Raw genomic sequence first — 16,267 nt, forward strand, 5'->3', positions numbered from 1 at the left:
CATCAGTCAAAGGACAGTATGGAAGAAAAGTTTAAAACAAAGTTATAAAATACAGGAAATAGTTCTGAGTTCTAAAACAATCTACATCAGCTGAGGTCAATGCCATTAACAGACTAAAAAGAACATGGATGAGACACGGGTATAACAAAATCATACAGTTTATTAGGCGCCAACAATAAACAAGTTAATATAAAATAGAGTTAAAGAACGACAGAACAGACCAAACTGAGTTCAGATCTCCCACAAATCAGATAAAAGTAACTGCATCATTCAAAAACACTTATATATGAAATACAGGCCATAAGAGAAACTCCACAAACAGAATGAAACTAAATGATAAATAGCATTTGTGCCACGACAGTCTGAACAAAATCTATGGGACACACTGCAAGATCTAAACTCTGAAAAATAACAGAAATAAAACAAATATAATTGAACTATAAGGATGTGATCCATGTTTAAGGGGATCGTTCTGACCTTATGCACTTCAATCCTCTGGAGGTCAGTTTGTGTCTGACACTGTCAACAAAAGCATTCCACTTATACAGTGTGTCGTCTGGGACAAGCTTAGACAGAGTCCAGATCAATGTCCAGATCAAAGTCCACGTCCTCCTCGCTCTGAAATATCGAGGACACAGAGACACTGGACGCTGAGCCTGAGGGAGTCTCCAGGAAGGTGCTCCACTTGGACACAGCTGTGGGTGGAGGGACACTAGGAGTGGGGGCGCCTGGGACGGAGTCTGGGACGGAGCCTGGGACGGAGCCTGGGACGGAGCCTGGGACGGTGATGGCGTTCAGGACAGAGTCCGGGACAGAGTCCGGGACAGAGTCCGGGACAGAGTCTGGGGCGGATTTAGGACGAGCCGCGCTGAAGCAGCCTGGTCCAAACTCTTCCTACGCAGAGACAACAAATGAAAGCATCACTTTCTCCAAAGCCAAACGTGTTCCCAACATTTGACCCTTCGTTCAGGAGCAGAGACTCGCTCAGGAGAACTGGGCCTGTCCAAACACTGAGGTCAGAGGGACTGAAGGGTCTTTACATGTTTACTGTCACTGTGAGAATGAAACTCACTGCAGCTGCTTCCACAAAACAAACTAAAGGTGCTACATTACACAAAACTGACCTGTGAACTTTTACACATGTTTTACCTCCTCAAAAACAGACCTGGAGTTGTGTTTTGTTTCGTTTACACGTTTGAATAATCCTGGATTATGTAAATCTACATCTCCACACATCAAACATGAGCCTGATATAGACCCATTTAGTAAAACTACTAGTGCCCCCTGCTGGCAGTACTGCAGTACATGTAGCAGATGACAGCACACACACCTGTCCAGTGGTTTTCCTCCTCTTCCTCTGCTGACCAGTGTTTGACGCTCTCCTTTTAGCCCTGAAACGGGACAAGTGTTTGTATTTAATCTGCATGTTTATATTGATCTTTAATCCATGTTCTAATGTTTCCTCCTCAAAACCAGACCTGGAGTTTGACTTTTGTTTCATTCACACATGTTTAACACTTTATTATTAGTCTGTTACATCTCTAAAGCTCAAAATGCTCTGTTCCACCTTGTGATGTCATCAAGCGGTAGTTTTCAAGTTAACGGCTCCTTTAACCTTTTGTTTAGTACAGACGGGAAATTCCAGGGCTAAAATTATCCAAATAATTGTTGTGAAAGACTTTCACAGCACAAATAACACCCCAAGCACCCACCTAGAGCTGACTCACTCTGCTCCTGTAACTGACAAAACTGTCCCAGAGATCATCTCCAGTCTGAGTTCATCTACACCTCCATGTGTGACCCACTAAACTTCTAAAGTCTGTGCTCAGTTTGCTGTCACCTCTCACTCACATAGTTAATGTCACTTCAATCTGGAACATTCCCAAGAGCTTTGAAAACTGTGGTGATCAAGTCTCTCCTAAAGAAGAGCAGTGTTGATGCCACAATATTGAACAATTACCGACCGATCTCAAATCTGCCGTTTTTAGGCAAAGTCCTTGAAAAAGTATTTTAGCAACAGTTTATAAACTTTCTCCAAATGAACAACTCCTTTGATGTTTTCAGGTTTTAGACCCACCACAGACTGAGATGCTCTGATCAAGGACACATGACGTCCTCCTGACACTGATGCACAGTCTCAGTGTTGATCCTGTTAGATCTGAGTGTTTCCTTTGACTCTGTGGATCATGGGATCCTCTTACAGAGACTAGAGGACTGGGAGGGCATCTGTGGTACTGCACTAAACTGGTTCAAGTCCTATTTAGAAAACAGGGAGTACTTTGTTGAAATTGGAAAATGTGTCTCAGATAAAATGTCCCTGACCTGTGGGGTGCCCCAGGGGTCAATCCTGGGACCCCTGTTGTTCAGTTTCTACATGCTAAAAATCAAAGGTAAATTGTCAAAACCAGACTTAGAGAGACTTATCCTGCATTTGTCTTCAGGAGGTTAAAATACTGGAACAGCCTGTGATTTGTTGTATTGTGATTTTAATGTCTTTCTTATTCTGTAAAACATTTTGAATTACTTTGTGGACTAATCATGCTGTACAAATAAACCTGCCTTGCTTCTTCTTTCCTTAATCACAAGGTGGAACAGTGTTTTTAGTCTGAGAGATGAACTCAGCCTAAATCTGCAGGTTTAATGAGGGACTTTCAGTTCCTCCTCTCAGGTCTCCACAGAGACATCCATTTATCAAAACATTTCCCAACACCCTTGTCCCAAGTTCATTTCTGGTAAACAGTGTGAACAGTATGAACGTCCAAGAGTTATGAAACATTTCAAAACACCCACACGTCCCTGTGAGCGGGAGGGTCACGTCTCACCTCTGTGTCCTGGAGTATAGCACGTCTCTGTCCAACACCAGTGCGTCGTCCTCTGGCTCCTCCTCTTCGTGTGTAAGCTCCGCCTCTTCTTGTGGAGCAGAGAGGTACTTGTTCCAGCGGCTCACCTGCAGCACATTGATCTCTGGGGTGAGAGACAAGTCAATATCCCTCAAACTAAACACATTTTGAAAAGGATTGTTTGTTTGTTTTTTGCCTGGCAGATCCAGACTGACATCTCTCTCTAGTTTTTTTTACGCTTCATATCAGTCCGGTCCCTGTCTCTCCGTCTCAAGCCCGGTTATGTTATCGTTATGCAATCAGGCCCTTAACCTTAAACGTCTTTGAGTGATGTATTTGAATCTATGAATCTCATTGGTCACTGATCATTTACAAATAAAATCAATGTGATATTTTTGTGCCAGTTTGTTTGGGAGGTCCAGTAATTACACAGATATTAACCATAAACCAGGTCCACACATCTGTATCTCACACCTGAGGATTCTGACCTCTGACCTTTGACCTCCATCTTAATATTAAACTACAGCATTTTCTGATGTTGTGACGTTACGTGAACTCAGATTATAAAGAGAGAAATATGTTACCGGTTTGTGCAAAATCTGCTCATCCTCATCAAACTCTGTCTCGCCATTCCTGAAAAATAATATTGGACAATTGAAAACTGACGTGGGACACGTGTGGACAGGTGAGGGAAACATGTGGGACAGGTGTGGGACATGTGAGGGACACGTGTGGACAGGTATGAATGACAGGTGAAAGACGTGTGAGGGCTGGCGTGGGACAGGTGGGACAGGTGAGAGACGTGGGATGACAGATGTTGGACAGGTAAGTTGTCTGGTAACACATGGACATTTACCACAGAGCCTGGGCGTCCATCTTGGCTCTGCACTCTACCTCCTCATCCTCCATCTTGGCTCCTCTGGCGGCGTTGAGTTTCTGAACATGGCGTCTGCAGTCAGCCCCGGAGCCTCGTCCAAACTCCTGTAAATTATGGCCGTTTCACCTGAATGTCACTCTTTGCAAATCAAATGTTTTTATTAAAATGCGTGTCACCTTCAGCACAGACTGCTTCTGTCCACACAGTTTACAGCTCCATTTGTTCACTTTTTTCACCTGCACAAAACACAAGTTCAAGTCTCCATGTATGATTATCACATTCAGAAACAGACCTGTGTTTTGTTTCATTCACAGATGTTTGAATAACTTATTATTAGTCTGTTACATCTCCAAAGCTCAAAATGCTCTGTTCCACCTTGTGATGTCATCAAGTGGTAGTGTTCAACAGCTCCTTTTACCTTTAGCTCAGTAGATAGGAAATTCCAGGTTTGTAAATGATCCAAATGATTCTAGTGAAGGTGTGTGGAGTTTAAAAACACAGTGGAGCACTTCCTGTATCACCACATGATGACATCACAAGGTGGAACAGAGTGTTTTCAGCCTAAATCTGCAGGTTTGTGTGTTAAACATGTAAAAATGAAACAAAACACAACTCCAGGTCTGTGTGTGACGAGGAAACAACATTAGAACAGATCAGAGCGATGCATTATGGGTGTTTTTAAGTTTTAGCACAGGACAAACTCTGACCTGTTCAACCTGGAAAACTTCACAGGAGAAACAGCGGAGGACGTGGAACTGTTGGACCATTTCAGAACCAGAACCAGAACCACAGACTGTAACTGTGCTGGACTCTCGGAGCAGACGGACAGACAGGACTCTGTTATTTTAACAGATCCATGCACTGAATGAGCTTCGCGGGTTTTGTTTACATCCGTTTACGTCATGACGCACGAACGTCACAGCGGCGTCTGTGTGTAGCGCGCCCTCTGTAGGCGAAAGTGCGTAAAGACTCAAACATCGAGTACAGTTATGTCAGAATCAGAATCAGGATCAGAATCAGTATCAGGATCAGGATCAAGACTTTTATCGCCATTGTCAGTGACACAACTCACAAACTAGGAACTTTTTTGGTGATAAAGTGCAACATAAAACACTGAAGAATAATAATAATAATAATAATAATAATAATAATAACAATAATAAAAACAATAATAATAATAATAATAATAATAATAATAATAATAATAATAATAATAATAATAATAATAATAATAATAATAATATGAAAGTTTAAAAAAATGTTTAAAAATAAAATAGTCTAGAGGTAGATATATACAACATCAGAACAACAGTGCAAACATGACTTTTTAAGATGACCGGTATTATAAAGTGTCCAGTTTAGAGCAGATATTATAAAGTGTTAAATGTTGAATTAAATTTTTTTAATTTTTAATTTTTAATTAAGTTTTATTCCATCCTTTACAGAAAACAGAGTTCAAGTGACCCCAGTGTTTTATCCTGTTAGACTCATGTTCAATAAGTGACTAGAACTAGAACTTTGCTCATGTACAGAGCAGCACAGGGACGAGAATATTCAAGTACATTTTAATTCAGTTTATTTCTGTAAAGCCCAAAATCACAGTAGCAGTCGCCTCTTAGAGCTGAACATCAGAATTGATTTAACCAACAGAAAGTTAGAAAATCAACAATGAAACAGAAACAGACAAACAAATGAATCAACAGAAAATAAGGAAATGGAGAAGTGTCCGAGAGCGCCCCCTGTCCTTAGAAAAAAAAGCCCAGTGGGAAAAAGCGAAACCTCGAGGATACATAATGTACATCCATCCATCCATGTTCTTCCTCTTCTCCGGGGGCCGGGTCCTGAGGGCAGCAGGCAAAGCAGGAACTCACAGACTTCTCCCACCCCAGACATGTCCTCCAGCTCCTCTGGACCCCAGGGCGTTCCTAGACCAGAGAGACATAGTCCCTCCAGCGTGTCCTGGGTCTTCTCTGAAGCCTCCTCCCAGTGGGACGTGCATAATGTACAGTATTATTATCATGTATTATCATGTATTATCATGTATTATTGTGTCATTGTTATGAAAAACATATTTTTCTGAAGCTATTGTGGAAAAAAATAACTCACTTTTGTTTAATTATACTGACAGAGAAGACGCTGAGCTTTGTGGTAGTTTGTGTTTCATGTGGACAGGTCCAGTGATTACAGAGACTTTAAAGATAAACCAGGTCCACACGTCTGCAGTTTGACAGTTAAACAGTAAAATCACTCAGAGTCCTGTCTCTGTTTAAACTACAGAGATTCTACAGAGATTCTAGAACATTGTGACGTCGTGTGAGTCTAACCTTGAACACGTCTGTGCTCATCTGGGTCAGACCCTGGACTGTAGCGCCGGGCGGTGACGCTGAAGGTGAAGGTTATTATTATTTCTTGTTGTTTGAAGCTGCAGTGAATCAGGAAAAGGCTGAATCTGAGACCAAATCGATAAGTCCAATAGTCCATGAGAAACCCAACACAAACAGAGAGACCTACATGTGTTTTTCATTCAGCCTGACACAGCACAAGACTAAAGACATTATTATTATTATTATTATTATTATTATTATTATTATTATTATTATTATTATCATAATAATAATAATAATAATAATAATTATTATTATTATTATTATTATTATTATTATTATTATAATAATAATAATAATAATAATAATAATAATAATAATAATAATAATAATAATAATAATAATAATAATAATAATAATAATAATAATAATAATAATAATAATAATTATTATTATTATTATTATTATTATTATTATTATTATTATTATTATTATTATCATAATAATAATAACAATAACAATAATAATAATAATAATAATAATAATAATAATAATAATAATTATTATTATTATTATTATTATTATTATTATTATTATTATTATTATTATTATTATTATTATTATTTGCAGTCCCATTAATCGAAATGAAATCTAAAAATATTGGATCTGGTTAAACATGTTTGATTTGGTTATGGTTACACTGGGTCTGTCTGTTAGTCTGCAGCATCTCCAAAGTTCTGTTCCACCTTGTGATGTCATCAAGTGGTGGCTTTCAAGTTAACTCCTCCTTTTACCTTTAGTTCAGTAGAAATGGGCAATTTCAGGGCTAAAATCATCCAAATGAATCTAGTGAAGGTGGAGTTTAAAAACACAGTGGAGCACTTCCTGTATCACCACATGATGACATCACAAGGTGGAACAGAGTGTTTTGAGCTTTGGAGACAAACTGATATAAAGAGTCTGAATGAAACAAAACAACTGCAGCATCAGAACACGACCCCGACGGAACAAGAAAATCAAATCAAACAGACCCAGACTTTAGACACACAGGCTGCACTGCACTCATGTGCCTCCTCCTCTGCCTCCTCTGCCTCCTCCTCTGCCTCCTCTGCCTCCTCTGCCTCCTCCTCTGCCTCCTCCTCTGCCTCCTCCTCTGCCTCCTCCTCCCTGCTCCTCTGCCTCCTCCTCCCTCCTCCTCTCTCCTCCATCACTGCGCATGCTCTCTGCATCTCTTCTCTCCTCCTCGCTCCTCCTCCTCCCTCCTCCCCTCACTGCGCATGCGCTCTGCATCTCCTCCTCCTCCGCTGACTCATCTTGGGGCCCACACAAACAAAGCGCGTTTAAACCCGGACTAGACCTGATCCAGACCCAGACGAGGTCCAGACCAGGTCCAGACCCGAGTCCGGCCCGGGCTCCGCTCTCGGCCCCGGGGACGCGCCCTGTGCGTGATGCGCGCGCGTGAAGAGCCGAGAACCGAAAACAAAGACAAACAAGAGAGATGTGAACCGGAGGAACCGGGACATCACCGGGAATACAGCGTCCTCTAGGAGACAAGGACACGAGGACACGAGGTAAGACAGAGACACAGAGACCATAGGAGGCAGGAGACACATGAGAGGGACAGAGACACGGGCTGGGACGTGAGGGAAGGAGACACCGAGGACATAGAGACACGGGAAGACAAAAGAGAAACAGAGCAAAGGAGACATAATGAGACCCTGAGGGACAGAGGGAAGAGGACACAGAGAAACAGGTGAGACAAAGGGACAAAGGTAAAACTAAGGAGACATGGACAGTAGGGCAGAGGACGCGGGGACAGGTGACTCATGGCAGAGAAACTGCAGGTTTGGCAGGACATTTACATAATTCAGATGATTTCGGAGGATTTTGGACATGAAAATAAGAAAATATAAGTATTGAAAAATGACACTTTACTACAATATAAGAGTAATATTAGAGTATAGTACAGTATAAGAGTGATATGAGAGTATAGTACAGTATAAGAGTGATATGAGAGTATAGTACAGTATAAGAGTGACATGAGAGTATAGTACAGTATAAGAGTAATATGAGAGTATAGTACAGTATAAGAGTAATATGAGAGTATAGTACAGTATAAGAGTGATATGAGAGTATAGTACAGTATAAGAGTAATATGAGAGTATAGTACAGTATAAGAGTGATATGAGAGTATAGTACAGTATAAGAGTAATATGAGAGTATAGTACAGTATAAGAGTGATATGAGAGTATAGTACAGTATAAGAGTGATATGAGAGTATAGTACAGTATAAGAGTAATATGAGAGTATAGTACAGTATAAGAGTGATATGAGAGTATAGTACAGTATAAGAGTGTGAGTATAGTACAGTATAAGAGTGATATGAGAGTATAGTACAGTATAAGAGTGATATGAGAGTATAGTACAGTATAAGAGTGATATGAGAGTATAGTACAGTATAAGAGTGATATGAGAGTATAGTACAGTATAAGAGTAATATGAGAGTATAGTACAGTAAAGAGTGATATGAGAGTATAGTACAGTATAAGAGTAATATGAGAGTATAGTACAGTATAAGAGTGACATGAGAGTATAGTACAGTATAAGAGTGATATGAGAGTATAGTACAGTATAAGAGTGATATGAGAGTATAGTACAGTATAAGAGTAATATGAGAGTATAGTACAGTATAAGAGTGACATGAGAGTATAGTACAGTATAAGAGTAATATGAGAGTATAGTACAGTATAAGAGTAATATGAGAGTATAGTACAGTATAAGAGTGACATGAGAGTATAGTACAGTATAAGAGTGATATGAGAGTATAGTACAGTATAAGAGTGATATGAGAGTATAGTACAGTATAAGAGTAATATGAGAGTATAGTACAGTATAAGAGTAATATGAGAGTATAGTACAGTATAAGAGTGACATGAGAGTATAGTACAGTATAAGAGTAATATGAGAGTATAGTACAGTATAAGAGTAATATGAGAGTATAGTACAGTATAAGAGTAATATGAGAGTATAGTACAGTATAAGAGTGACATGAGAGTATAGTACAGTATAAGAGTAATATGAGAGTATAGTACAGTATAAGAGTGACATGAGAGTATAGTACAGTATAAGAGTGATATGAGAGTATAGTACAGTATAAGAGTGTGAGTATAGTACAGTATAAGAGTGACATGAGAGTATAGTACAGTATAAGAGTGATATGAGAGTATAGTACAGTATAAGAGTGTGAGTATAGTACAGAGTCGCAGGTGCTAAACGAGGGTCAAAATGTGGTTCCTGCATCACTGTGTTTATGTCAGAGCCACAGCCACATTCTCAAAAGGACAAAAACTTCCAGAACCAGAATTCCCAGTCTACTGTACCGTGTAATAACCTGTTAAGTGTGCCCATTTACCTGAGGTTTTCTAGTTCAAGTCCCGCTGCCTGCAGTGATGTGTTGTGTGATTGTGTGTTTGGTGTTGTCTTATTATGACTCTTCATGCAGCCTGAGCTCCAGAGCCTGGGATCAACTTCATTCTTCATGTTCTTTTGTGCTCCAGGACATGGACCTGCCCTGGACTTGGACTCAGGTCCTGGTTCTGGCCGTGCTGCAGACCGTGTGGGCGGGGCATCGAAACCTACTGCCCGACGACCACGTGGTTGCTACGGTAAACGCCACGGCCTCTGACTCTAAGGGCAACATCGTCCACATCAGCAGCTCTGAAGACGCTCTGTTTGGTCTGCACTCGCCCAAGACCGAAACACGAGGCCTCCTGCTCGCCCCGACACCGCACAACGGAGGTGAGGAGCTCCTGTCTGCTCCTGTCTGCTCCTGACTGCTCCTGTCTGCTCCTGTCTGCTCCTGTCTGCTCCTCTCTGCTCCTGTCTGCTCCTGTCTGCTTCTCTGCTCCTGTCTGCTCCTCTGCTCCTGACTGCTCCTCTCTGCTCCTCTGCTCCTCCCTGCTCCTCCCTGCTCCTCTCTGCTCCTCTGCTCCTCTCTGCTCCTCCCTGCTCCTCTGCTCCTCTCCTTCTCTAAATCACAGGTTGAGCTGTTGTGTCCTTCAGTGTAACATGACCCGAGACACTCTGACCTCCATGTGATACTGCAGCCTCCGCCACAATAAGAGTCCACCTTTCACAATAAGAGTCCACCTTTCACAATAAGACTACAGTTTTCATAATAGGGAGTATGGGTTTTAAAGTGTCTGGTCTAACCCTGGTCTAGTCCAGGTCTAGCTCTGGTCTAGTCCAGGTCTAACTCTGGTCTAGTCCAGGTCTAACCCTGGTCTAGTCCAGGTCTAACCCTGGTCTAGTCCAGGTCTAACCCTGGTCTAGTCCAGGTCTAGCTCTGGTCTAGTTCAGGTCTAACCCTGGTCTAGTCCAGGTCTAACCCTGGTCTAGTCCAGGTCTAACCCTGGTCTAGTCCAGGTCTAAGTCGGGTCTTTCTCTCTGGTCTAGTTGTGGACCTTCAGGGCTGTGATCCTCAGACCCGCTTCAGTCCTCCTCGCTCTGTCCAGTGGGTGGCGCTGATGCAGAGAGGAAACTGCACTTTCAGAGAGAAGATCCAGAGAGCAGCTTCATTCAAGGCCAGCGCAGTACTCATCTACAACAACAGCAGTAACGAGACAGTACGCATGGGCCACGAAGGTACTACTACTACTACTACTACTACTACTGTACTCATCTACAACAACAGCAGTAACGAGACAGTACGCATGGGCCACGAAGGTACTACTACTACTACTACTACTACTACTGTACTCATCTACAACAACAGCAGTAACGAGACAGTACGCATGGGCCACGAAGGTACTACTACTACTACTACTACTACTACTACTACTACCACTACTACTACTACTACTACTACTGCTACTACTGCTACTACTACTACTACTACTACCACTACTACTACTACTACTAGTGTACTAATCATTTACAACATAACCAGCATGATTCAGTTTTGATTTTATTGTGTTTAGTCCTCAGTCAGTCATTTGGATGTAGTCCTGGTTGAATCCTGCTTCGGTCCTGGTTTAGTCCTGGTTCAGTCCTGGTTCAGTCCTGGTTCAGTCCTGGTTTAGTCCTGGTTTAGTCCTGGTTTAGTCCTGGTTCAGTCCTGGTTCAGTCCTGGTTCAGTCCTGGTTCAGTCCTGGTTCAGTCCCGTCTGTTTGTTCTCAGGTACTGGTGCTGTGGTGGCGGTGATGATTCCGGAGCTCTTTGGCCGAGAGCTCTTGTCCCTGCTGGAGAGGAACCTGTCGGTGCACGTGAGGGTCTTGGTGGGACCTCGGTCTCAGAACTCGTCCCGGTCTTCTCTGCTCTTTGTCTCTGTGTCCTTCATCGTTCTGCTCGGCGTCAGCTCTGCCTGGCTCCTGTTCTACTGCGCACAAAGGCTACGAGGATCCACCAGAGGGCGCACTCAGGTGAGAGACTAAACCTGGACCAGAGCAGGACCAGACCAGGACCAGGACTAGACCAGACCAAGACCAGACCAGGACTAGGCCAGGACCAGGCCAGCTTCAGTGCTTTGAGTCCTGCTAACCTCGTGCTCTTGTGCACTCTAGAGAGGATTTGGAGACGCAGCTAAAAAGGCTATAAGGAAACTGACCACGAGGACTGTTCGGAGAGGAGACAAGGTGAGTCCCTGTCTGCCCCAACACTCCAACAACACTGTCACACACTGTCACTGTCACACACTGTCACACACTGTCACTGTCACACACTGTCACACACTGTCACTGTCACACACTGTCACACACTGTCACTGTCACACACTGTCACTGTCACACACTGTCACACACTGTCACTGTCACACACTGTCACACACTGTCACTGTCACACACTGTCACACACTGTCACACACTGTCACTGTCACACACTGTCACACACTGTCACTGTCACACACTGTCACTGTCACACACTGTCACACACTGTCACTGTCACACACTGTCACACACTGTCACACACTGTCACTGTCACACACTGTCACACACTGTCACTGTCACACACTGTCACACACTGTCACTGTCACACACTGTCACACACTGTCACTGTCACACACTGTCACACACTGTCACTGTCACACACTGTCACTGTCACACACTGTCACACACTGTCACTGTCACACACTGTCACTGTCACACACTGTCACTGTCACACACTGTCACTGTCACACACTGTCACACACTGTCACACACTGTCACTGTCACACACTGTCACTGTCACACACTGTCACTGTCACAACACTGTCACACACTGTCACTGTCACACACTGTCACACACTGTCACTGTCACACACTGTCACTGTCACACACTGTCACTGTCACAAAACTGTCACTGTCACAACACTGTCACACACTGTCACTGTCACACACTGTCACACACTGTCACACACTGTCACTGTCACACACTGTCACTGTCACACACTGTCACTGTCACACACTGTCACACACTGTCACTGTCACACACTGTCACTGTCACACACTGTCACACACTGTCACTGTCACACACTGTCACTGTCACACACTGTCACACACTGTCACACACTGTCACACACTGTCACTGTCACACACTGTCACACACTGTCACACACTGTCACTGTCACACACTGTCACACACTGTCACACACTGTCACTGTCACACACTGTCACTGTCACTAAGGTCCTTGTTTAAATTTCCATAGTTCAATTCAATTCAATTCAATTCATTTATTTTTGTAACGCCCAAAATCACAACAACAGTTGTCTCGAAGGGCGTTCATGTTTTGGTTGATGGGGGAAACCGGAGTACCCGGAGGAAACCCTCATAGTGACAGCAGACATTGTGCCCGGCTCAGACCAAAATGAAAACAAAATAAGTGAAACTTGTTCCATTTAAGTTCACAAAGTTTAATCTGATTAAACATCCCTCTGGTTTCTTGCTTTTCACGTTTGTCTTTTTATTTTTCAGGAGACTGACCCAGACTTTAATCACTGTGCCGTTTGCATCGAGTCCTATCAGCTCAATGACGTGGTCCGCATCCTGCCCTGCAAGTACGCCCCCTGCAGCCCTGTTCTGTCTCTGCCATGACTGTTTAAATGGTTTAAAGCTATAATTATGTTTCCTCATCACAATCAGACCTGGAGTTGTGTTTCATTTTCACATGTTTAACACACAAACCTGCAGATTTAGGCTGAGTTCTTCTCTCAAACTGAAAACACTCTGTTCCACCTTGTGATGTCATCATGTGGTAATACAGGAAGTGCTCCACTGTGTTTTTAAACTCCACCTTCACTAGAATCATTTGGATCATTTCAATCTCTATTGAACTAAAGGTAAAAGGAGCTGTTAACTTGAAAACTACCACTTGATGACATCACAAGGTGGAACAGAGCGTTTAGAGCTTTGGAGATGTAACAGACTAATAATAAAGTGTGACTCAAACGTGTGAATGAAACTCACGATAGTTTTGTGTAATATCAGACCTTTAAAACCAACTTTCATTCACTTTTTTTGTTTCTTCTGTTTGTTTTTATTTTTCTTCTCGTGTAAAACGTCTTTGGGCATCTTAAAAAATGTTACATAAGAGCATATTTTTCTTCTTCTCCTTCTTCTTCTTCATGTGTGTGACGTGTTGTGTTGTGTTGTGTTGCAGACATGTTTTCCACAAAGGCTGTGTGGACCCCTGGCTGAACGAGCACTGCACCTGCCCCATGTGCAAACTCAACATCCTGAAGGCCCTGGGGATCGTGGTGAGCACCAACATGTCCCACAATATTCACCATGACAACAGCACACTGTGACATCACCGGACCAAACAGAAGTGTCTGGAATTTAGAACGATTAACCATCAGATGAAGATTCTATGTTACACAAAACTGACTCTTGGACACACCTGGAGTTGTGTTTTGTTTCATTCACACGTTTGATTAACACTTTATTAGTCTGTCTAAGCTCAAAATGCTCTGTTCCACCTTGTGATGTCATCAAGCGGTAGTTTTCAACAGCTCCTTTTACCTTTAGTTCAGTAGAAAGTGGCATTTCCAGGGCTGAAATGATCCAAATGATTCTAGTGAAGGTGGAGTTTAAAAACACAGTGGAGCACTTCCTGTATCACCACATGATGACATCACAAGGTGGAACAGAGAGTTTTCAGTTTGAGAGAAGAACTCAGCCTAAATCTGCAGGTTTGTGTGTTAAACATGTGAGAATGAAACAAAAGAGTGCAGAGAACACCCTAATACTGTAAGTCAAAGTGCACACCTGTCACTCACCTGTCACTCACCTGTCACTCACCTGTCACTCACCTGTCACTCACCTGTCACTCACTTGTCCAATCTGACAGACTTGTTTTTATTCCAGACCAGTATTCCGTGTGTGGACTCTGTCTCATTGGATGGATCCCGGTATAGTCCCGCCTCCCGGAGCCAGAGAACCCCGCTCAGTGACTCCCTACAGCCGTCAATCATTCTGGAACCAAGCCCCGCCCACCCAGAGGCCACACCCACTGACATTACCATCACTGTGACCAGTAAGAGCCGAGCAGAGTATTTCACACTTCTGCACGACAAAGTCCATAAATATATAAAAACATGACACGAAACTGTACAGCAACTTGACAAATGAATCTTTAAAACATTAGAGAAGCAGCTGATTGTGTCGCTCTGAAGGGGGAGTGACTTTGCACAGAGAGCAAAGGGAGGGGTTAACTGTCATGTGTTAGCAGTTAGCACGTTTCCTGATATTACTTAAGAACGAGCAGCTGGAGGTTACAGGCAACGTAAGAAGAGAACAAGAGGACAATAAGAACATACACTCGAAATCAAGATCAATTAAAACTGCAAGCAGAGATAAAGGGCCCTCGCAGCCCTTGTGACCACAGAAGGTCACGTGAGAGAGCTGCCTCAGCCTCACATGAGTGAATATTTTCAGTGCCATAGTGGAGATAAATGTTTGTAACTTTGCAGGGGGCGCTGCAGAGCCATTTTAAAACAGAGAATTTTAATCCACACATTATTTTTTCCAGCTCATCAAACCACAGACGCTACATTGAGTTTGTCTGAATCTGAAGATGTTTGTGAGAGTTTCAGGGATTTTTTTATACTTTAAAAATGGCCGCTTTATTAAGAGCTCATTATAACCACACCTTATGTCAATTATTTTAACACATTTTGATTCCAGATAAAAAATACATGACAGATTGTAAAACAGATTTGTGCAGAATCAGTGCGTGAGCTCATGTGGACACTGAGCCTCTGTTTTTATCAGATTCAGTTTATCACTGTTGCCATAGCGATAATCGATGCATTTTCTTTTGTGTGTAAATAACGTGGATGATGTAACGCTCTTCTCCGTGGGTTTCAGGTGGAGTGCAGCTCTTCTCTCCTGTAGCGCCCCCTCGTGGAGTGGCGGAGGTGGAGATCCCAGAGTCAGACTTTTATGAAGATAAATCCTGATCCTGGCTCTAGACTCTTGGTCCATGGACGTCTGGACCAGGACCGGCCCGGTCTCCAGCTGTGAGCCTGCTTTGGAACGGTTCTTTTGAATCCATTTGGGACTCAAATCAGACCGGACCCGGACCGATACTCGAGGGTTTTGAACTCTGCCGAACAGTATAACAAAGGCTGTATTTAAACCACTGAACGTATCATAACGTGGCTAATGTACTGAGCCACAGCCTTATACTATGTCAGACCCTAGACCTGTTCAATCCAGTTCAGAACCAATCAGAACCGATTCTGAACCGGTTCTGAACCGGTTCGTCAAACCCTTTAAACAGTTGTGAAACTTGGATTTGAACAAGTCTAAAAGTATTTAACTGAAGAGTTTATAATGGTCCTCATAATCTTCTCATCCTCCTGTCCCTCCTTCTCCATCCTCTTGCCCTTTTCTTTCTTTCCTTCTCCTCCTCTTCTTTCTCTTCTTCCTCTTCTCTTTTCTGTCTGAATGGCTCTATAATGGCCTGCATTTATACAGTGTATCTGTACCTCACATGTGTAAACACGGAATAAACTTCAGAAAAGACTCGGTTTGTCTGGAGTGAAAGAGCCAGAGTGAAAGAGCCAGAGTGAAAGAGCCAGAGTGAAAGAGCCAGAGTGTGAAAGAGCCAGAGTGAAAGAGCCAGAGTGTGAAAGAGCCAGAGTGAAAGAGCCAGAGTGAAAGAGCCAGAGTGTGAAAGAGCCAGAGTGAAAGAGCCAGTGTGAAAGAGTCAGAGTGAAAGAGCCAGAGTGTGAAAGAGCCAGAGTGAAAGA

The 16,267-nt window shown here is 42.8% G+C and overlaps 2 protein-coding genes across 2 annotated transcripts; one reads left to right on the top strand and one right to left on the bottom strand.

The window, feature by feature from the left end:
* Window positions 1-168: 168 nt before the first annotated feature.
* Window positions 169-4,492, bottom strand: mrnip (MRN complex interacting protein). The gene is made up of 7 exons (XM_055221777.1): window positions 4,425-4,492; window positions 3,894-3,953; window positions 3,697-3,821; window positions 3,425-3,473; window positions 2,823-2,962; window positions 1,331-1,391; window positions 169-894 (listed from the first exon to the last, which is right to left on the bottom strand). The coding sequence occupies exons 1-7, from the start codon at window positions 4,482-4,484 to the stop codon at window positions 568-570; spliced, it is 822 nt and encodes a 273-aa protein (XP_055077752.1). The 5' UTR covers window positions 4,485-4,492; the 3' UTR covers window positions 169-567.
* Window positions 4,493-7,510: 3,018 nt separating this feature from the next.
* rnf130 (ring finger protein 130) lies at window positions 7,511-15,915 on the top strand. Its single transcript, XM_033967148.2, has 9 exons — window positions 7,511-7,612; window positions 9,599-9,839; window positions 10,497-10,685; window positions 11,220-11,461; window positions 11,603-11,674; window positions 12,987-13,069; window positions 13,672-13,768; window positions 14,379-14,547; window positions 15,381-15,915. Exons 2-9 carry the CDS (start codon window positions 9,602-9,604, stop codon window positions 15,470-15,472), a joined length of 1,182 nt encoding a protein of 393 aa, XP_033823039.1. The 5' UTR covers window positions 7,511-7,612; window positions 9,599-9,601; the 3' UTR covers window positions 15,473-15,915.
* The last annotated feature ends 352 nt before the right edge of the window (window positions 15,916-16,267 follow it).

The sequence above is a fragment of the Periophthalmus magnuspinnatus genome, chromosome 5 (assembly GCF_009829125.3).
Source record: "Periophthalmus magnuspinnatus isolate fPerMag1 chromosome 5, fPerMag1.2.pri, whole genome shotgun sequence".
Taxonomy (NCBI): Eukaryota; Metazoa; Chordata; class Actinopteri; order Gobiiformes; family Gobiidae; genus Periophthalmus; species Periophthalmus magnuspinnatus.